This window comes from Diadema antillarum, unplaced genomic scaffold (genome assembly GCF_040938485.1).
Source record: "Diadema antillarum isolate AM-2024a unplaced genomic scaffold, OU_Dant_1.0 seq00000178_RagTag, whole genome shotgun sequence".
NCBI lineage: Eukaryota > Metazoa > Echinodermata > Echinoidea > Diadematoida > Diadematidae > Diadema > Diadema antillarum.
Window position 1 is genome coordinate 339,999 of NW_027271245.1, and position 23,800 is coordinate 363,798.

General features: G+C 38.0%; 1 protein-coding gene across 1 annotated transcript; it reads right to left on the minus strand.

Moving 5' to 3' along the window:
* Positions 1-3,390: 3,390 nt before the first annotated feature.
* LOC139728416 (protein arginine N-methyltransferase 6-like) lies at positions 3,391-14,498 on the minus strand. The gene is made up of 14 exons (XM_071639362.1): positions 14,439-14,498; positions 13,213-13,275; positions 12,658-12,723; positions 12,275-12,342; positions 11,935-11,976; positions 10,382-10,482; positions 9,138-9,185; positions 8,028-8,096; positions 7,666-7,739; positions 6,713-6,795; positions 6,132-6,241; positions 5,584-5,711; positions 4,753-4,863; positions 3,391-3,495 (listed from the first exon to the last, which is right to left on the minus strand). Exons 1-14 carry the CDS (start codon positions 14,486-14,488, stop codon positions 3,411-3,413), a joined length of 1,098 nt encoding a protein of 365 aa, XP_071495463.1. The 5' UTR covers positions 14,489-14,498; the 3' UTR covers positions 3,391-3,410.
* Between the last annotated feature and the right edge of the window lie 9,302 nt (positions 14,499-23,800).

Here is a 23,800-nt window from a genome sequence, read left to right on the forward strand (position 1 = left end):
AGGATTTTGAAAGTAATGGCAGGCCGCAAACAGTAGTGCATTCTATCTAATTTGACACTTTGTTTGGACAAGTGTTAAAGAACTTCTTGTCCTGTATAATTATTTTCATTGCTCCATCTTCTTCGTGATATCAGCCTCATGATATGATTAGGCAGTACTTTATTTTGAAAGCGATTTGTTTTGAAGTTATAGGAGAAAATTCTCTGCAAGAATAATTCTGGAAACTTACATAACTCTGTTCTCTTATCATATCATAAGATTTATCAGTTTTATGGTTTTATTTCGGGAAACACTATATGAGTCGAGAATATTTTCTTCACAGAATGTGCTTTACTAGTATCATTGACAATTCTGGACTTCAAATTTTTATTGAATCATGATGAAACATGTAATCTGAGGAAATGCTATTGTGTAATTTCCTAATATCCATTTGTATTGCACTAGTGTGGAATATTCAGATCTATTTCATGAATGTCAAAAACAAGGACAAAATTATTTCTTGTGTGCACGTTTGTGTGAAGTATGCCTTTTCAAAATCCTGATTAAATATCTGTCTGCATTTGAAAATGTATACACGTGTATCACTGTGTGGTTGGTATTGCGTATTGGCGAAAAAAAGAAAATCATTTTCACGCGATATGCATATACATAAACAAACAAACCAGACATAGCGAAAATTGAGTTTACGGTTCACCATGTGGTAAGTCCTGATCTGGGGACAGACAGTCAAGCTGTCCGGAACGTCGAGCCTTCTCTCTTCGCCCTCTCTTCTGGCTCACAGTCTTTTTCAGGACTCACACATTTTCAAGAGAGAAAACCTCTACTCTCCCTTACTCTCTATCTCGCCTCTCCTTTCTCACCTCTCTCTCTTCACTTATCTACTATCTCCTCTTCCAACAGTCTTTTTTCAGGTCTTACCACATGGTGAACCGCAAACTCAATCTTCGATATCGACACCACCATGCAAACCTCTACCTTCAAAGATACCAAACATACAGTGCACTCCCGTTATGACGAGCACGGTTTTAACAAAATTCCGGTTACAAAGAAGTAAAAATTCAGGCCGCAACATCATCCGCTATATGTATTTTTATTGTTTATTTGTCTGGTTATAACGGGAGTCAACTGTAGTAGCAGATACACATAACAGACATATACATCTATCGGAACTACATGCATTACCAGTATGTATGTACACACACACACAAACATATTATATATATATATATATATATATATATATATATATACACACAGGGTACTCCCATTACAACAAACATTCCTAAAATATGTCGACACATTGAAGTAAAAATTCAGATCCCAAAATTATTTCATGTATATTTCATTTGTTTGGATACATGAACAACAAAATTTCAATACAAAGAAAGAAAACTTCCAATCCCAAGGACTTTGTTATGAACTGGATGTGCCTATACAGGCAATGCCTGCTATAACGAAATGCTCGGGACTGGCAATTTTCTCTTGTTACATGTACATAAAAATTTTGTTATAATTATCTGAACAAATAAAGTGAATAAAGATACTTAGATGATAATTTTGGACCTGAATTTGTTGTATCCAAATTTCATTATAACCATGTTCATTTTAATGGGAGTGCACTGTATATATTACATACATACACACTTACATGTATGCTATGAAATTCAGTGTTGTATAATTACAAGTTCCTAAAATGATACAAAGTATAACATACAATACAAGCCAATTACCTTATTTTCCAGGTCTAACAAGGATAACTGCATAAGCTTTCCCCTTAACTATTACTTTTGTTCTTTAATACATCTCAAGTGGGTGATTCTTCTTTTTCTTTGGGGGGGGGAGGGGAGGGAATTTGATAATTTCAAAATGAAATTTTTTGTAGTGTAATATACCAGTATTCACTGTAATCCTAAAATATCCAATGGCAGAAACTACAATAGTAGTCTCTAAGGCCTTGGTGTAAAAATTTGCTAGAAGTATGTATGCATACCTTACACAAATACTTCATGAGACAAGATATTTTGGAGCACATCTTCCACATTCCACAAAAAGATAGTACACTGTATATACACACCAAGCATAAAATAAAGTTGTTTGGCACAATTTAATGGTAAACTCAGGACCTGTTTCATGATAAAAAACAAACAAACCATAAGACATACAAATTACAAGGGATGGATAAACAATTATTTTCTTTGTGGCCAACTAGAATTTTGTATGACATGGGTACACAGCTGACTTTTCTCATGTCTATCCTGTGAGGTAATCTAGCATTGTATCACAAGGAGCTACAAGTGTTCTCTTCCTTTAGAGAACCCAGGCTAATCAAAGCGTTTCTTCATCCCTTCAAAACAGTGTAAATGCCAACGTATGGGGCTGAAGCATAGCTAACAGCAATTGACTTCACTAGTAGCCATCCATGCTTGCATGTTGAAAGCTACCATGCAAATATGGACGAGGGCAGCAGACACATCTCACATCTCTTCCACGACTCTCACTGTATTTCCAGCGTACTTCTAAACAAAGCACACTCTGCACTGACAAAGGTAAAATGTTCTTCAGTACTCTCACTGTGTTTACACAGCACAGAATGAATCACCCCCAAATATTCAAGGCTTCTCAATATTTACCTAAGCTTCTGCTGTACCACCCTGATAGAAACTAGAAAAGCAAGGTGATCTACAAATCAATGCAATTGCATCTTGAGTGCACATCTTACATGAAGGACACTTTCAATGATGTGCTAAACACTTCTTGTAGATGCTAAAAATAATACCAGTTCGCATATGTATGACAGGTATAAATCACTCAGCGAAGTTTCAAAAAAACACTGCATGGCATGGCTCTTGTACATTGTTTGATGATGGTCACAAGTGAGTTGACATGTATGTAGTGGCGGAGTTATTGGCTGCAATGTGGTCCTAGATGACACTTTTACCCCAAATGCCCACACAACCTGAAGGCCACCATGGCATCCAGTGCAGACCACCCACGGACAATGCTGGGATAGCATCACCGTCCATCCACTTTGATGACCAGTAGAAATGGTAGGCAAATCTCATGCAAACTAGCTCCAAAGCACCAGTAGTTCCACACACCAGGCATTGATGTTTAAGTCTGGAATAGCCTCATAACATAATTTTTTTTTAATGACTGGAGAGGCTAGAGAAGGGTGACATACATTTTTCTGTTGAGCATTAGTCATCTCTGTACTGTACCACAAACCCCTTTCATCAGAAGATATGTAACAATCCAAAGTTACAATACATTCTATTGCGGTTACCTTGGCAACAACTGAAATACTGGCATCTGATTCTTCGTTACCCAGCTGCTATTGTAAAAACTGCTAGTATTGTGCATTGTAAAGTGTCACAATCTGTTTCATGAAGGGGGACCTTGGATGATGATCATCAGCTGGATCCATCAGACATGGAATAGGATCTCATCACAGGGCTGCCCTCATCCACTGCAAATGTTACCTCCACTTCCAGAAACCTGACCAGGAAATTGAATACAACGTAGATGTACCACCATTGTAATCGTTTTTGTTTGTTTTTGTACCATATCATGTTCTGATGAAAGAACAGAATAATAGCACTTGCAAAGTCATTCATCAACAACTATAGTACATCATCATTTAACTTTGAACCTTTTTGACAACCTGACATCACCATTTTTGTGAAATAAAAAGTGGCAAAAAGATGTCTGTGCCACTTAAATGTTGACTTCTGAAATCATGACATGTCAGGTAATAAAAATGACTGCAAAGAGTCATGAGTGTTTCACCCATTTCTATACACTGATTAACCCTAACTTACCTGGGGGGGGGGGGGGGGGGGGCCATAATGGCCCCCCCTCGATGAATTCCGCGACCATTCCGGCGCGCAAAATTTTTTGACCGTGCTGTTCGCTGACTTTTTACTTTCAAGTCTCGCGCAACTTTTGAGACCAAATTTGTCGTGCCCGGGCATACCGTTCTGAAGCCACGCCCCTTCAAAAAACTTTCGTCAACACCAAAATTGCTCAAAAACGTGATTTTGTGTACAAAGTCAATACAAATTGTGTTTTTTCAATTAATTCATACAAAGATTCATATTTTTAATTTTAACAGCTGAAATCAATTTATTTTAGTATAATTATGCTTCAAAAAATGTATGTGACAAATTCTGCTGAAAAAACAACAAAAACAAAAGTTCGAAAAAACAAAGAAATACATAAAGAATTGATAAAACAATAAAAAACATAAGAAATTGATTTGATACTGAAATTTTTTTTACGCACAAATGTTGGGAATGTCACTAGGAATATTTACACCAAAAATCAGCATTCCATAAGCTTTTATAAGCCAATTACATACAAAAATGATTTTTTTTTTCATATATTTGCATAATTAATTGATTTAAAACAGAAAATGCAAATCTTTTGAAAATTTAACTTAACAGCCTTGTAGATTACATCCGGCTTTATGTTCATGCAAAATTTTGCGGCGATCGCGCGGTCAATGGCCGAGATCTGAAGGGGGGGCCATAATGCCCCCCCCCCCAGGAATTCAAGCTCACTAAATAGCCCAGGTAAGTTAGGCGTTTAACCAAATCATGTTGTTTTTATGACCCTTAATGCAAATCTTGGAGTTAACAATTTCTTAGCCAGCTATCTAATGACTTTAAGATTTCATCCATGGCATATTTATTGTGGTTTAAAGCAAGATTCAACAAACCCACTGGATCTACACCAAAGAAAGAGGGGCCTCACCTTGGATTCATTTCTCCTGGTGTTAGAGTGATGTTGCCTGCTATGACTGTGTCCTGCTCTACACTTACTGGATACTCCAGGTACATACAAGCCTGACGCCAGTGGGTGACACTTTGGAGGAATGCATAGATTGTGAGAAAATTATTTTGTCTGGATATCAATTGATCTTCATATTTACATTATAATACCAAGCATATCTTTAATGTTTAAAAGATAGCATGACTGACAATTCTTTAATTGACAGATACTATCAATGCATAGGTTAACTCCAGAAAAGGAATGACCAAAACAAACAAACAAAAAACAAAACAGCATATAACAATGTCAAAGCTTATTCTGACTTTGCAGAGCATGAATCTACATAAAACGGACAGGCCTTCTAGCTTTGATGCACATCTAATTGAGGATTATGCAGTTGATGACTACTAGTAGTTCAATCCAATCAGTGATTATGAAGACTGCCATTCAGCAGCTTTCACATGACATGAACACATCTTATCAGTATGGTGACCACTGACTTTGTTGGCAATAGAGGGACAACCAAATCTTCACAAGGTAGCCTACCACTACAGCTGCAACAACAGCAACAATGGCGACAAGGACAAAGATGACAGCGAAAATGATGATGACAATGTCCTATTTACCTAGGGTAGGCCTCTTCAGTATAAGCACTGTTCTTCCAGAGGGCTCTTGACATAAGAAACTAGAAATGTCGCTATGGCGACTGATGCCTCCGCCATAATGCATGAGTCTCCCAACATTGCCAGGTACCCTTTTTACACCTGCACTGAGTAAAATAGGTTACTTCTTGCTGTTTACTGCCATACTTACTGCTTTTCTGGTGATGTTGATAAAATCAGGGGCTCTTTCCCCTTGATCCTAGCATCAAAGGTCACGGTAAACCACGATGTAAACCCACAGAAGGCTTGCCTGCCATAGCACATGAACTTGAATGGCATCTAGTTGGAATGAATTGTGGAGGAAGATTGTGTTATTGCATGCACACCAAACATCTTTCATGTACTTTGCTATGTTTGCAATGTTGGAAAGTAAGGCTTGTGTAAGTCCTTCTCACTCATGCCCTTATACTGAAAATAAAATGATTTTCATTTTCCACAAGTAAGTCATTTGTCAGACTAAACAATGTTCTTCACACTAAATACTGAAACCTAATTCAAGATTTTCTTTTTTCCTTTTGCAGCTACAAGTATGTCTTGTTTCATGTCCAAATTTACCATTAAACAGTTTGAACTGTACATCTAATGTGATAAAATCATTATTCACCACAAAAACAAAACATTAGCAAATTTCTGTTCTTGTTTCCTTGATGTCATGGTAACAGACAACATTCCATGCAAACCATGACAGTACATCCTCACCTTAATACATTTGAGGTCACTTGAGGTCAAAGTGTAGAGGTCAAGTTCTCTGAGATGGCAAGGTCTGGCAAGCAGGTCACATACTCCTACTTCCTCAACATGGACATGTCCTACGAGGCACATGGGATAGAAAGATTTTCAAAACAGTAGTGATGGGGTCAAGTACAGTTCTCATTCAATCATTCTCAATCTATGTGACCCATCCAAGCATCCAACTTGTTTGAAATACATGTAGAGAAAGAAAGAAAGAAAGAAAGAAAGGAGCAAGAAATGGTCCCTAACATTGGCAACCTAATCCTCAACAAAATTTGGCCAACTGTAATTGTCATACCAGGACTATGAATCACGTCTCAAGAAAACAAAAAAAGGTAATACGCTGTCCCACAAAAGACATACTCATGGAATCTCTGACCTGAGGGTACCTCAACTTGTATAGTATGTGCAGCTTAAATTTCAGTGAGGCACATTTTGTTTGAAGTTTTCAAAGGTAGTGTATCTCCTGAGTAAGAGTGACATACCATTGGTATACAAATTGTGAGCAGCGCCCTCTAAAGTCTACTTTTGGATAATTTCATACTCACTGCACAATGATTTTCTTGCATGAGGCTCAATGCAGGACATATCAACTCCTATGCTCTCCTTGACACTTCTCCAAAATTTCACCCTGAAATCATTGCATGACAATAAAAAGTTGATTCCACAGAATTGTGAAATATGATATCAAATATACCAATACACATGGACACAAGATACCCTATGAAATAAGTGTGAATAAGAAAAAGGAACCGAACTGGCTGTAGATCATTAGACACCAAAGATTTCTAGAGTTTGCTTGATACATTTGCTGTTCCAAAACATAAAAATATTCCTTGTTGACACTGTGTACACAGCAAAACATACTTTAATGGATCCTCAAAGCACTGGGGGAAAATATGACAGAAACGGTAGTCACAAAATTAACCCTAACTTCTCTTTTGTCAAACATACTGTCAAAGACACATCCACAAGACACAAACACTATGGTCTAAAACAGAACACATTCTTCTGGGATAATTTGAATTTCATATAAGCTATAAGACATTACAAAATGCCCTAGCTATATTCTCATCAAAATCAGGTTGTTACAACTATGGCTGTATTGAAGATCATTCCGATTTCATATTTATGTACTATTTTTCTTTATATGCTGCATGAGAAAAGCAAAATTATCTATCAAACTGAGAATATCCCCAACACATCATAAATGCATGTAAATATGACCTGAATGGGTAAGAAGTAGAATCATTTCAGATGCTACTGTCAGTTGTGCTCATAAGCTGTCTGATCAGAAATTGACCGTATAACAGATAATTGCGTTGCCCCTAAAGTAATGCCATCAAAATTGTACAGAACTTTCATGTATGCAACCTTTTTTCAAGGAGGGATGAAGGGACCTGTATTTCCGATGTGTCCCTTGTGCATTAGCAGGTTAGAACCACATGCTAAGTTGGTCGATAATGCTTCAAGACAAGAACATAACTAAATCTTAACTCACCTCTCCTCATAAATTGATTCGTTTGTAAATGGGGAGAGATACAAGCTGGCCTTGCTGGGTAGAATTATTCCATCCTGGAGGAAGAAATATTTCATTTTTATTGAAAACATTTGGCATAAGATTTAAAAAAAAAAACATTTTTTGTCATGCCAATAACTGTAAACATTGTATTCATATACAAGTCACATCACTGAGGTGAATTTACCAAAGTTTGCTCCATTACGCTCCAATGAATAATGACATATGTCCGTTGATGTGTAGACACTGAATACATAAAAGAAGAATTCGTGCCTTGATTGTGTTATCAAAGATTTGTACATATCATTTAGGAAATGGTTACAATAATTAACTGTATCCTTTACCTTCTTTAGCCACTTGTCTCTGGCACAAATCACAGAGTTCAGCATTGACTCATACAGAAGAAAGTGACCCTGCAAAAGAATGAAACAATCTGATATTAATGCACTGGCTGCTTTTTGTTGTAATTGAACAGATACATTTGACAGCAATTTGAAACCCTCTTCATGCCAATGCACCACCCTATAAAGTATCATGATACCAAATTACCAAGTGTTCCACCATGGTGCAAATTATTGTATCACACGCAAACATGATTAAGCAGTACATTGCACATCAACTATGGATTGGGCAGATTCAGTCATGTTAATATGTGTTACGATTTGTCTAACCATAACACTGCTTTCTGTAATATGTTCTTATTCCCTATTTTATTTGTCCTTTTAAAGGAGAAATGCCAACGATAATTAGTTATACACCATATCTACATTAATTTCTTTGCCAGATTTCAGAGTTTATAGGAAAGAAAACACTAACATTTCTAAAAGCCTTACTCTTTGCACGGAAAATACTGTGCTCTTGTTTATTGCTTTATTTCAAACATCTCACGTTAGTCCTTATCTGAAAAGATCATCTTCTCTTTTTGAAAAAGACTATGGGAATAGATTAATCAAAATTACTTTGAAACTTTTACTGCATCTGATCTGATCTAACTTCATGAATAGTGTCCACGGGATGCACATTCAGCAGACTTCAGAGAAGTTTAAGACATGTCTGATGTGTTTATTTTCTAGGTACCATTGGCAATTTGATTGTCATCCAATTAACATAGACAGAGAGGAAAATACAATTCAATTAACCTCTATGTGTATCATGATAGCTTTCCACATTGGTGGTGGATAAGAAAATTACAAAATATTTTACTTTTAGAGAATCTTGAAACAAAAGTAAGCATAACAGTTCAAACTATATCAAAAAATATTTGCTATAGGCTTTATACATATAAAAGCAAGGAGTAACAAATAAGAAGATGTTCTGTACAACTGGTCAGCATTTATCTTTATATGTATTTATACAAAGTGTTTCATCACAAATATGTTTGTCATTATGAAGTTTAGCAATTGTATGTCAATTATATGTATTAGATGAATATACAAAAATGATATATATATTACCATCCACTCACTGACAATCACATCAACTTTTTCTGGAAGCTCAATGTCCTGTATAAAAAGTAACAACAAATAAACACAGAAACGAACCTTGAAATTTTGCAACGAATGGGAAGACATTAATTTGAAGTATGTTAGTGTGTCTAAAACCATCAATTAAGTCCTTTTCAATCTGCCTGCATAAAAAAGACACAATTTCTCCAGATTTAGGAGACAATTTGAATCACAAAATATCTTGCCTACGTCATATCTTTAATAACACAGACTTTGACAAGCATTGATCTATAGGGCCTATACAGGTTTGTTTCATACCCTGTAAAAATCCTGTGCTGAGCACTCAATGAATGGGACTACACTACCGATATTTGTTCCACTCAATGACTGTTTATGCTCATGTACATTCACTTAATTTACCTGTTGATACTAGTGTTTTTGATCCTGTTCGTGCATCACAATATAGGTTCATATAATTAAGCAAGCAGAATACTTTGCAAAGTTTTGTGATCATTTTGTACTGTGTAAGAGAGACAGAAGGCCTAATGTTCCTTGCTTAACTGATAAATTCTTGTTCTTCTGCATTACTCGAAAACAAATCTTCTGCAATATTATCAAATGACTTGCCAGAAAGACAGAGAGAGAGGAGGTAAAGAGGGGGAGAGATTACTGTAAAATGAGGAATTGTCGCATGCATTTTGATTTTGCGAATTTCGCAAGAGCCAAGATTCACGAAATTAAAATGCACACGAAAGTTCTTGTCTACACTACATAGCAATTCGCAAAAATTTCATGCCGTGAAAAAGGTCATTGGCTTCAATTTGCGAAAATTTCATGGCGTGAATATATCATGTTTAACAGTATTTAACATTTAGATTTAAAATCATGCATTCTATACTAAAAAGCCTTTGGTGCCAATGCCAAAACATTTCAACAGTGACCTTCTTGCTGAGACATGACACGACCTGCCGTGCATAAACAGATGAATTACTGTACCACTACAGCAAAATGTTTTGGGTAGACCGTATAAAAATGTTAAGACTGGCAAAAATTCTTGCTCATGAATGCAGTCACAAAGTGATTTCCTGCTTCTGTTTCCTAAGCATATGGTCTGAGCTTGCACAAGAGGGTCAGCTAGCTACACATCGTTTGTCAGTCTGACGCCTCCACTGACCTTGACTCTGCTGAGTTCCTAACATCGCAAACCCTCATACACAGCAGGCTTACGGAAAAGGTCTTCCAACCAAACTCACCTCAACAAGACCTCTGATGACCTCTATATTCCCACCAGCACTGTTTGCCTCAGCGACCTTCTTGGCCTGCTCTGCCATGCTGCTTGCTTCTATGGCATACACTGTGAAGAGGAACATTTCATAATGAAAGAAGTCATTTTTATCAATGCTTCTAGATGTCTTGAGAATTACATTGCAGTGGTGGATCCAGAGGGTGGGGCGCATTGGGCGCGTGCTCCCTCTTTAATTTTTGTTAAAACAAAAGAAATAAAAAGAAAAAAAGGGGGGGGGGCTCATGCGCCCCCTGTAATTTTGTAAAGGCGCCTCCCCTTTATGGAGTTCCTGGATCCGCCCCTGCATTGAATGCACTCTTTGGAGTACAGTGGATACTCGATATAACGAGATGGTCGGGACCGAGTCATTTTCCTCATTATAGCCGATATCTCGTTATATCAGTAGGCATAAAAGAAGGCATAACATAAAGACATTAATTTGCACATGTGGGACTACCCATCACATTTCAATCAATACTGATAACTTGATATTGTGTGTGAGGGAATAACTCACCTTTATGGGTAAGAAGATGTTTTTCGCCAAGGAAATCCAATATCAAGTCAAGAATGTGTTTCTTATTAATTGTAGATGTTTGAATTTGTAAATTTATATAGCTTGCGATTGTATCAAGATCGTATGTGGATCGGTATGTGGTTATCGTATGGGTGTGTGTTGTATGGAAGCTTGAATATGGTCTGCACAATGTTGTGTGTGTATGTGACACATTGTGTATGTACATTATGACTGCGTGTGTGTGAAGATGGGGAATTCCCTATGTAGAAAGCCAATCACAGCATCAGATTGCCTCATTCCTGCTAAACGTCATGATGATGTCATGTATTATGGCCGTCCCACTACATTTTCTGCATGTATCAGTGTGCGCGCACACACACACTTACACGTACAACATGCAGTGCTAGCTGGAGTGCATTGAAGAAAATGATCATGTGTGTACAAGACAGTTTTTGGCGCATCAAGCTTTACAATCTCTGAAGATGATAGCACAGGCGAAGTAAAGCTTTACCGAAGGCATTTTGCTTTACCTCGCTATAGCAGGTTTGATTGGCTATGTTTTTCTTTGTTTGGAAGTCACAAAATTTATCTCGTTATAGCAGTTATTTCGTTATAGCCGATCTCGCTATAAGAGTAGCATTTTACATAGACTTGTGTGGAAGGAAATTTGGGACCAGGAAAATTTCCTCGTTATAACCGATATCTCGTTATAGCAGTGTTCGTTATACCGAGTTTCCCCTGTATATTAAACTGACTGAAGATAGCACCGGCAATTAAGTCATGTTTCTTTCAGATTATCATTATAAGAACACTTGACAAAGTTCCTATCACTTTTCATTCTTTTCTTCTTCTTTTAAAATCTCATCATAGGTATGTTTAAATGCATCTTTTACCAACTCTCAAGTTACTCATACCAAACAAGTCATTGTCTCTGAAGATTCCATTTGAGAATCATCTCAAAATATTACATGTTGCTGCTGTAGCATGCGATTTAAATAAGTAATTACCTTTCTTTGCTCCTGCTTGGATGCAGAAACAGCTCAAGACACCTGAACAAAGGAAGAATTAATGAAGCAAATATCTAGAAAGGTAAAAAGTAAAATTTGTATCGTCACGGTCATATCAACTTAGTGTGAATTTCCCTGCCTACCTGTGGGGCCACTGAATAGGGCAAATGCAACTCAAAGATACTAGAATTACAGAGAATTCAATCTTCTCACATCAAATGAAACAATGGCAAATATGACCAGTATAAATATGGACTGAATGCTACTGTAACTGAAATTTATTGGATAATTAAAAAAAAAAAAGGATTTTAGAAAGTTGCACAAAATTTGTTCTACTCACCTGTGCCTGCTCCAACATCCAGTACTACTTTGCCAATCAGTTTTTCACTTGCACGCAGAATTGCTAGCCTGAAATCAGAAAGTATTGTATAAACATCATGAATCGTGAGGAGCAAACATCATGAATCGTGAGAAACAGACATCACTTATCTACTGTGAGATGTGTCTAATATTCACTCTCATCTAACCAGTTGACAAAAGTTCTACCAGGGAGGTGAGATCTCTATCAAACCTCCCTCGTTCAACTAGACTGCATATATTTTTCTGGGTTATGACACTACTTATCACCTAATATCTGATTACTAATTTAATGCAATTCTCCCTCAACCATGGATAGGAAATTAACAAACTACACAAAGACCCACTGAATAATGTGTAATTTACCTGTAAGAGTTCGTTCTAACCATATCCTTGATCATATCTTCATGGATGCCAATGTCTTCATATGACCTGTTGAAAAAAAATGAGAAAAATATTGTATAATGCAGAGACGTGGACGATATTTGGTGGTGACGTGGCTTCAACAAGCAGATGATTGACTCAGATTGAAGTTGGTAACATACTCACTGATTTATGAAATTACAAAATCAATCAGGAAATATTGCTTCTCTCTTTCTCCCCTAAATATTCAACCTAGAACTAGTCCTCTCAAACATAACTGATGTAACAAATACTGAAAAAAAAGGCTCCAAAATCAATACCTGAGTGGAATGATCGACCACGTTCTGTGGCTAATTCTAATTGGTTAAAAAACAAACAAACAAAACAATATCTTTTTAAAAGTTGCCTCACGACAACCTCTAAGCAGGATCATGTTCCTCCTCAAAACAAGCAGAATAATTTTCAGTAAATTCATCATTGTGATAGGTTGCATAGCTTTTTAAAGATTACTGAAGAAAAAGAAGAAGATGACTGAGAAGAAGAGGAGTAGGCTCTTACTTGAAGTATGCTGCATCCATTTCATTTGTTTTCGCTTCCTGTGGAGAACCTGTAGGGCAGTGTCTGCACATAGAGAAAGATGAAGATGATAATTACAATGATGATTAATCCATTCATTTTGGTATAAATGGGTAGCAGGAAGAGCTTCAAACTATTCACAACCTGCCATTTCCTTGATCTCATATGACACTGAGAGGACTTCCATAACAAACAGCTTCCAATGTGGTTTGTCACCATAGACTAGGCGGACAACGTAAGATTCAGTTCACACTAATGTCGTAATGAAAGATCAATAAATTAAAGTGCCTGTGACCATCAGTTGTAATTCTCTGGTTGTATCCTCACTTCCTCGATATCCTCCTCCTTGTGCAAGAGAACCTCTAAATAAAAGTAAAACCTGAAGCAGAAGGTCATTTTCATCAATACCTTGGTACCCACTGCAGTGATAAATTCACTTCGCTTCTGGCTGTATTGGCACCTGCACCAAGGTTTGACCTCTTGTGCCAAGGTTCGACCATGCGCAAAAGCATAGACACAGTACGATTAGTAGTAGGTAGTGCTAGTGGTGGTCGCGTAGGCGTAGTTCTGCCTTCTACTTTACTAGTAGTATCATCAGCCTGATCATATAGTACTAGCACTAGCTTTATCCCCTAAACCTAAGCCAGGGCTAGGCTGTTATATATATAGTCGATAGACCAGTCAAACCAGTCAGTATCAAATTGAGTAGATTCTCAACTTCTAATCTAGTACGGGTAAGTGGTACGAGTAGATCTAACTCACACACTGCAGTGCCGGTAAACAACGTTACAATTGAACGGATTCACTTGTAAAAATTCTGTCGAAATTTCCATAATCACAAGAGCCGTATTTTGACTAAGACACTTTCAGGCATTCATGCAACCCCGGGGCGCTGTAATCGACGTACAATGTATTTGACTGTTGGGTCGGCAGTGCAGTGCGGTTAGATGTTAGTACTACTACTAGACTAGTATATCTTACTACTACTGAGTGCTAGAGTCTAGTGTCGTAGTGAGTAAGATAGTTCGCTACTATAAAATTTTAGTAACACAGAAGTGAACAAGTGGGTCTAGGCAGGGACCTCTCGAAGCTCTCTCAAACGACTCAGCACCGTCAGCTCATTTCATGGTTTTAGGTAGTTGCAGTATGCTGTTCGTCACGTGGAAATCTTACTACACAAAACTCTCCACTTTAAAATTATAATTTACCGTTTAGCAGGATGTTCTTCCATATCATTATGTTCAGCCAGATCACACATCTCTGTTGTATAGATGAATTGTCTCCACTGCACGAAAACACTAGCCCACAACACATAAGACCATATAGGATCTTTGATAACACGTGCGTGAGTCGCATGCCGCATTCAGTTGTTGAAAGCGGGCCAGATCGACCGACCGTGACGTGACGCATGCAGCTAGCTGCCGCGGTGCATGCAGGCGCAGGCATACCGGCAGTACAGCAGCGCAACACTACCTCTGTTTTTTATTAGCACTAGCGTAACGTTAGAGGTGCTGTATAAATAGTGAGAAACATGGACTGAGAAGCAGGAAAATTGCCAAAACGGTGGATAGGCCATACACAGAATCCAAAGACGTGCCGACGTGCGACTTGATTGGGTTCCTACCATCATTGTAACCATCATACATCTGAGGGTATAACCCCGTCGCGGGGCGCTGTAACACAGTAACAGCGCCCCGAAGCATCCCATGCGATTTTTAGGAAGTACAGTATTCATCGCATAATCGGGACAGGTTGGGAGTAGCAAACACGGCCCCTTTAAGCGAGGTGCCCGATTTCGCGATGAGTACTCACCATACACTAACGGCATACGACATGTACATGTAGTGCACACACACACACACACACACACACACATGCATACTGACGTACTGTACATGTACATGAATACACAACACGCTACCCCTCGGCGCGACCCTCCAGCTCTCCCTGCATTCTCGCAATGATGTAGAGTAATCGCAACCGGGTTCGATTCTTCTGTCAAACACGCGTGTACACGTAATCAATGTCAGCTCATAGTCTAGATTCATAAAACGTTACGTATACGCACATGCATTGAACCCTTCTCATCTTTCACGCTCTCCCTCCCACTCTCTCCCCCATTTCACTGAATACGTAACTGTTCATAGCCCTCATTTCAATCACGTAACTTTTGCCCAGTCACAACTGAGGAAGATTGTGACGTACACACAGATCACAGTGTACAGCTGTATTGAAAGTTGAAACCAAAGACAGTAGATAACAAGATACGAAGGCGCGCGATAACAATGGACTTTGCCCTCAGAGTGTATGACTGAGATTAAACAACGCACACAGCCTGGGCTGTATGAGCGAGGCATGTTTTTTATTGGATGTGAGTCGAGTAGGAATTGCAAGCGAGCACATGGCTTCTTTTAAACACGGCGCTTTCGTGGCTATGCATGTACATGTACTGGATGGACGGAGGTCAAAACACACCAATCCGAAGCTTGCTTTGTAAGTTTGTTGTAAACGACAACTGATACGGAATCTTTGAAATATTGTTGTGGTATTTTGGTAGATTTTTTGTGTAAAATATTAACAAAATCAAAGATCGCTTGAAGAAAAATTGTCCCGTTTATCAGAGGTCCCCGCCCGATTATCCAGTGAAAATAACGTGCGTTGGAAATGTTTCTGGGAAGCGTATATCATTTAAGCGAGGATCCCGATTATCAGATGCCCGATTATGCGATGAATACTGTACTGCGACGCGTACAATTCTGTCACAAACTCACCGTTCAAAACGACACATGGATTCGCAACAAAAAGCCACATGTTGTAATACCATAATGTTGAATATTTTAGCCGACTATGTATTACTCACCATTACCTCCGAAAACAAGAGAAATCGCCATCATCTTTGCTGGAACCCCACTCGACACTATCGACACTGCCGCTCGCCATTTTGAAAATATCACGTAAGTAAATTGATCTGGGCATGCGCAAATGAATATTCATGTTTACGTCATCTGCCATATATGTACATATGTACAATGTTGCTCGTAGTTCTCGGACCATTCATAGCTATCAGTATCATCATCATGGAGTTCAAAGATGCTATCAAGGAATTAGAGGAGGAGGCTGGAATTAAGTTTAAAGAGGAGCAGGTAGAAATAATGGAAAGCACAGTGAAACAGAAGGACACCTTAATGATATTGCCAACTGGGTTTGGCAAGAGCGTTTGTTTTGGTTTCCATCACCAAATCTTGGATAAAGTGAGTATGCAATGGCATCAATAAGTACAGTGAAAGTAGCAAACTGAAGCCATACAGGGTACTAGTTATGATTAGATATTTCAAATCATGATAATGATAATCATTATATCACTATCATAATCTTATATAATTTATCAAGCAAGGCAGGTTCTGATGACATATTAATAATATTAAAATATCGATCAATTAAAGCAAGCATGGTTATGAGATAAGGAAAAATGATTATTGATTGAACACGAATAGAAAGGCTTGCATTATTGTCACCTTCCCTCCCCAGGTATATAGTATCACGATCATGAGAATGAGTACTAGGGACATGACATAATAATTTAGTGCTTATTTTATTCCTAATGCGAATGAGAAGGAAGAGAATAAGTGTATGAATATGCTTGTACATTACCATCACCAATACATAAAAGGTGTATCACACACTCGTATGTATAAATAACAATATCAATATGAAGCTATAATTGAGTGTATAGTGTTATTAGATATAGTGTCGATAATAGTGCAAAAAAAAAGACACTAAATGTTTTGAAAATGACATAGGGAGCAGTGGAATACAATCCCCATGACCATATGGATGGATCTGAAAGGGTTACTTTCTAGTTTTTCATTAACCAATCCATCATACCTTTAAGATGAAAGCCAGTCTAAAACTTTATCTATATTTCATGAGAATGAAAAAAAAAATCCAGGAGAACACTGCAAAAATGATAAAATCAGATTTTAAAAAAAAGGAAATAATGACATTCTGATATAAAAATTTCGGAAGACACTTCTTGTCCCATTGCTATGAATGAATGAATGAATGAATGAAGAAAATGAAGGACTACTCAGAGTCAACTTTATTGATCTGTATATCACAGTACATAGAAATTTAGCTTCCAGTTCATCCAACTTGTTACACACAAATAATCATTAAACACACATGCGTGCAGACACACACACACAATCAAACAGCAAGTGACATGCCCGAAAGAAAAAGACAGGAAAGGATTCCCATACGGTGGAATTCTTTGAAAAAAGAAAGGTCTCTTTAATAAATAATCAAACAATCCTGAAACATTGAAAATAGACAAGACATGTATGTAACAGAAGTGTATTCAAATCAAATCACAGCAGATAATAAACATGAAGCAAAAATGAATATGAGTCCCCAAGAAGCAGAGCTTGTGAGTGGAGCCCATTGTGAATGTACAACATTTTACAGTGTGAAAGGAAACTTGATTTATAGATGAGACATCTGGGACATTGCCCCTGCAGACTGTTAAAAAACAAACAAATAAAGAAACAAACAAAGAAACAAACATACCCTCTATCATGAAAATCACCTGTTATTTTCTTAATCCGTCATATCTCCAGATGTTCATTATGTGTGCACTTCCTTTATTGCAAATAAATAATGAACCACACATTCAAAATGTGCTTTAAAAACGAAATTAATAAGTGCCGGTAGGCCCGATAGTAAATCAGCGCCCAGCATGCGTTCTTTTTTGTTACATCTCATGAATATTCATTTCAGATCTCAGCGAGCCGTCCGGGTTATTTTCCACACGCATACATTGCGTATTATAGTATGTGCTACGTTTTATCCATATTCGCGCATGCGCTGTGTAAGTCGTACCACAATACGAAATGCGGTAGGACTTTAAAACCCTCGGATAAACTCTTTCACAGGGCTCTCAAAACAGATCATATTGTAAATCGACTTCGCCTGCTGTGATTGTAAGTATCTTATCTAAGAGTAAGGCTACTAATTTCAGTATAAAACCCTGTATTTTGGTCTCTGGTCACGTAAATGCTAAGCCATATCAGGTGCTTCCGTGACAGGATAGGCCTTGCTGTGCGACCCCTTTACGGTACGTATTTGTCCGTATGGGGTCGCTGCTGCGGTTACTGAGGGTAGTGCCACTAGCTAGTGGGCATCGCAACAGGGATTCAACACGTGCGTATTGGTCCGATACGCTTAAATTTGCGTAAGTGAATCGATGGCACTGTATATCCACAATAATGCAATACAAATTTGCAAAATGGAAAATGACCACTGTACTGCACTGGCTGGGCACGGACTGCACCGTAGCTCGTAGTGGACTGCTGCTGAATGAATAGTAAAATCAATCCTCGTCCGTTAAGACTCACCGCACCGCGAGTGACCCTGAGGTTGAACTTTTAATGTCAGTTCGGGAAACCCACTCACAAGGGGGGCCCCTCCTTAACCTGTCCCCCTTATAATATAAGTAACCCCGTCCCTCTTATAAGGAGTCTCCACGCTTTTTTGCAATGCAACGCGAAAATGAAAGGACTGCGGCAATTTGCTTGATTATGTCCATAAAGCTTCACAAGTTTCCTAGTTACTCACGAAATTTGAGCAAAATCGGTTTGAGGCATCATATCTAAAATCATGGATTTAAATGCGATGTCAAACGACCCATGCGAATGCAGAAATGCGAGCGATTACTGGCGTGAGTGTCGCCAGGCGCGGCGGCGCGGCAATGCTTGAGTGCAGACGTGGCAGTCGCCAGCGCGACGACCTGCATTCAGATCATGTGCATGTGACCGAACAGAAATATCGCTAGAATTAGGAGATTTATTGATCAATCTGCATGTCATAACGTAGTGCGCTCTTTAGTTCTATCCCGTATAGATTATTGTAACGGACTTCTCTCTTCCATTCCTTCAACTCAACTGGATCGTGTGCAGCGACTTCAAAATTGGGCAGCCCGATTAGTGTTTCAGGTTTCTAGGGACTACCCATCTCAGCTACTTCTGAAGTCGTTGCACTGGCTTCCTTTGACGCAACGGATAATTTTCAAATTAGTTTTGTTTGTTTATAAAATCCTTAACGATCAAGCTCCAAAATATCTAGACGCCTGTTTGACTTTATATACACCTACTAGAAATTTGAGGTCATCTAGTGATCCGCTTTGTCTCACATACTCTGTTACTCGCACCTTAGCCGGTGATAGGACATTTACTGTGTCTGCTTCAAAGCACTGGAACAATTTACCACTTACCATTAGACAGTCTCCATCAGTCAGTGTGTTCAAAAAAGCCTTGAAAACACATCTTTTCAGTAGCAACTAGTTCAAAGTTAGCTCTGTAACATTTATCCATTATTTTACATACTGTCGTACATGTTTTGAATTGATTGTAAGCGCTTTGGGCCTTGTGGGAAAAGCGCACTATAAATAATAATAATTATAATAATGATAATAATAATAATAATAGTAATAATAATAATAATGATAATAATAATGATGATGATAATAATAATAATAATGATAATAATAATAATAATAATAATAATAATAATAATAATAATAATAATGAAATGCATGTTTTGATATTTAAACACTTGACTGACTTGGTTTTGCATCTAGATGCTTCTTAATACTTCGTATGTGCAAATAATCAACCAATCATTAACAAAAATACAATTGTACACTATATGAACTTTTCTCTGTCCCCAACCCCCACCTTGAATTAATAACATTTCCCCCGTGTGTGCAAGCCATCAGTGGGATTGCATCAACTCACCACTTGTGCTCACTCTCAGTCAACAAATGTCGGTGTAATTAGGCCTACAATGTAATTTTTAGTCTGTAGACAGAGGTTGTTGGCTGTGCTGCGCTGCCCTGCCCTGCATGCACATGCACATGCCAAACTAATAGTTGCCTCATGATATTATTTCAAGTATTAAGATATATAACCAATTATTATTCTGTCCCATACGTCATATTTTTGTAGACAAGTTCTATGTATGTGTGTCTGCAGTCTGCCACATTCAAGTTCCAGGACAGATCAAATTGCAACCATTATTGTAGGACCCTATATAATCTATGCCATGTGGCTAGATCTTGAGTTTTGTTTGTTTGTTTTTTATCCCAAACTGTAATTTCTAGCAACATCTCTGTCTCTGAAGATCTTCAGGTGTCCATCAAAGTTTTCAGGGATCAGACCACTAGACTCCAAGTAGAATCTATATTTCTGAAACAGCAATGTAGTTTGTGTGTGTGTGCTTGTGTGTGTGTTTGTGTGTGTGCTGCATGTGCATTCAACAGTGTACAGTAAGATAACCCATATGTTTGCTTTTGGAATGTCTCTTTGTTATTATTGATTTGTAAGTTGTATATTGATTGTTTCAAATGTTTTCATTTACAGAACCCAGATCAGAGGTGGTAAGAAGCTTGACCAGACATCATGAAAGCATCCCAGAGACCAGGCAAGAAAAAGCAGAAATCATGGGTATATTTTCTGCAAAAGAAGAGCATGGCGACAAACTTTACAGCGAAACTTAGTAAACAGATATCAAAAGAAAAGCCTGAACTTGATGGAAGTGACAACACCAAAATGCAACAGCAAAAAAAGCAACGAAAGCAGAATAAAAAGTTGCTGCAGCAAGCCAATCATAAGCACGAGATAGAAGGTGTGGCAAAGGTTGACCCCGCAGTTACTGGAATTTTGAATGAAAATCATGTTCTTAGTGGGAAGCCTCAGAAAAAGAATATCAATTCCAAGTTAGAAAGCTTGACCCATTCTCAAAATGCCACAAGCACAGTTGAAACTGATGCTAAAAAAGCAAAGCAAAGGAAAAGGAAGGAAAAAAGGAAACTCAAGATCACGCAGCGAAAAGAGAAAGAGAAGGTGGGACAAGCTTTGAAAAATAGTTCGCATGCAGACTTTGAAAGGCCAAAACAGCACAAATCAAACCAGGAGGAGGACAATAGTAGCAGGTTGGTAAGATGTGATAAAGATGGTGATTTTCAGAAGTCGAGAGGAAAAACAGCAGCTCGTGACTCTGTTGCAGACAGTAGTGGCTCCTGTCAAGGGACATCTGAACTCAAGAGGAGAAAAAATCAGAAAAAGGGAACAAAAAGGAAAGCAAAGCGTGATGATAGTGAGAGCAGGAAGTATCCCAAGGTTGATGCTGATAGTCTTGATTCAGGTATGTCGTCTGGGACCGAGACGCCCCTGCCTCCAAGCCAGCCTCAAGATGTGGCCACCAACTGGAAGACACTTCTCACGGTAATCATGTGGTATCTGCTCTGTCATTGAATCCTCTCGTGTTACTCTGTTAGTTGCTAGGACCAATTAACTTTGGTAGATGCTCTCATGAAAAGAGAATTGGCTGTGTGAGGAAGCGTGTTATGTTATATTTATTGTTTAGTAAATATATGAGTAATATAAAACTTCAAATGATGAAGCAACCTGTTAAACTAACAAAGAAAAGAATCCATGTGAAGAATTTTGTGATTTCTTTAGTGTAATGTTTCATTACTGACTGTAATGAGTTTTAGACTGCTATGGCAAGAATTACTCTTTATGAGGAATTTGCCTTTGATTATGTTGTTGTGTTGTAAAGAAAGAAGAGAGAGAAAAACATTTGGGCCCTATACAAATAATTTGCCCCAGACAATACTAACATAAATCAAACATAATAAATCTTAAAGGTATTAAACAAGAAAGTTAGATATACCATATGATGTCTCCACGAGTGAGCTCATAATGTCTCCTTTGATTATGCGTGATGCCAGCAATGTACATTTTGGTGTTTCAGAAGCTGAAGTCATCTGCTCCCAAGAAGCACAAGCCAGGCAGAAGAAAGAAGGACTTATCAGATGACAAGTAAGTTTTTCCTTACTTATACATAAACAAGTAAGTTTTTCCTTACTTAAAGGTGCTTTACTTACATTGATACATCGTTGTGTCATCCAACTTCTTTCATTTTTCAAGGGTTTATGTTGATTGAAGCAAAGGATGGTCATTATTATTATTTGAAGTATATGATGCATGTACTTGTACTGTTCACTTTAAAAAAAAAGAAAGCAAAGAACCCCCCCCCCAAAAAAAAAAAAAAAAAAAAAGGCACTTAGGGTAACATCCCCAGTATTCGGTCACTTAAGCTTTTTTGCAATATTTTTCAAACTAAAATAATACATACATACATCATATCTACAGCAATGTATGTGAAATATATCAAATTTCTTTAATATCAATTTTTATTTTGTTAAATATCACACAGAATTTCACAAAATCGCAAAATATATCACCTTGAAAATTCCCCAGTATACGGTCACCGGCTCCAGTATTCGGTCACGCGATATGTGCGTTCAAAGTCAATGCATGTTCAAGGCAGCTGAAAAACGCGCGCGCGCTACCTTGTTGGCGCAAAATTGCATCGGGGACGTTGCGGCGCCCGTTGGTGACCGAATACTGGGGACTTGGCACTTGCATTCAACCCTTGTGCATTGAGACACTGTATCGGCACGTACGGAAATTATGTTTTTCTTTTGCGTTTTTGAGGATACCATCACACTCCAAGCTTGCGATAAGCAAAAAATCCCGCGAGAGAACGGCCTATTTCTCGATTTTTAGCGCTTTTTCGGCGACCCGTACTCTTAAAACTGGGCCTTATCCGCGCGCGCTTTTGGAAAGTAGCGCCGATTCTGCACTTTTCACGGTAAAATTTGGGATTTCGGATCGATTTTTGGAGGGGGCTAAGGAAGTTTTCTGTTGTGAATGAGTGTGCAAGTGTGTGAATCAATGTGATTTGCGTGTGTTGTGACAGTTGAACTTACTGGCTGTTGACTAGTAATAAGTGACCGAATACCGGGGGCTGACCGAATACTGGTGCCCTTACCCTAAGCCAAATGCCTTTCTCTGATAGGTATGGGAAGGGAAAACAAATCCACCTAGAAACAGATGAGATTACAGTGACAGTCAAAATAGAGGTTGAATAATTACCAGATAATATCATGACCAATGGTGCTGCTCTACACTTATTCATCTTTTTCTGATATTTCATTTTTCATGCCAGTATTTCATAAAAAACTAAATACAGAGCGTCAAAAGTTCTACAATCACCACGACAGTGCATTAACTAGGAAGAGGAAGAGATCTTCATGTTGGATCAAAGCATACTTTTTTTTTTGTGATCAATCATCTTTTAGTCATTAGTTGTATTTGTAGTGGTGGCATTATATTTATTGTAGTGAAATTGTAATCTTCACACAGCATATTCTAATTCCATGGGTATGCTACCTGGGTCCCGTTTCATAAAACTTGTTATCAGTGACAACTGCCACATTTCTGTGACAAATTTGCTCTTAGCCAATCAGATGCAAGGATTTCAGTAGCTTATAATAACTATAACAACTTGTCACTGATAACAAGTTTTATGAAACGGGGCCGTGGTTTCCATCATCACAGCATAGATGTATGTTGTGGCAATTTATATGCTTTTTCCAGCTGAATAAAATTGAGTTGAATTCATTTCAGTTAGGAGATTGTTTTCTCTGTGTGGCAGGTCAAAAAAA

What these genes read in the sequence shown, in the direction of transcription:
- LOC139728416 (XM_071639362.1), bottom strand. Translation starts at nt 14,488, where the DNA reads ATGTGTGATCTGGCTGAACATAATGATATGGAAGAACATCCTGCTAAA. An exon ending in TCATCAGAGGTCTTGTTGAG is followed by an intron (nt 9,186 to 10,381) that starts GTGAGTTTGGTT and finishes CTTTTTATACAG; the next exon opens with GACATTGAGCTTCCAGAAAA. An exon ending in CCAGGAGAAATGAATCCAAG is followed by an intron (nt 3,496 to 4,752) that starts GTGAGGCCCCTC and finishes TTTCCTGGTCAG; the next exon opens with GTTTCTGGAAGTGGAGGTAA.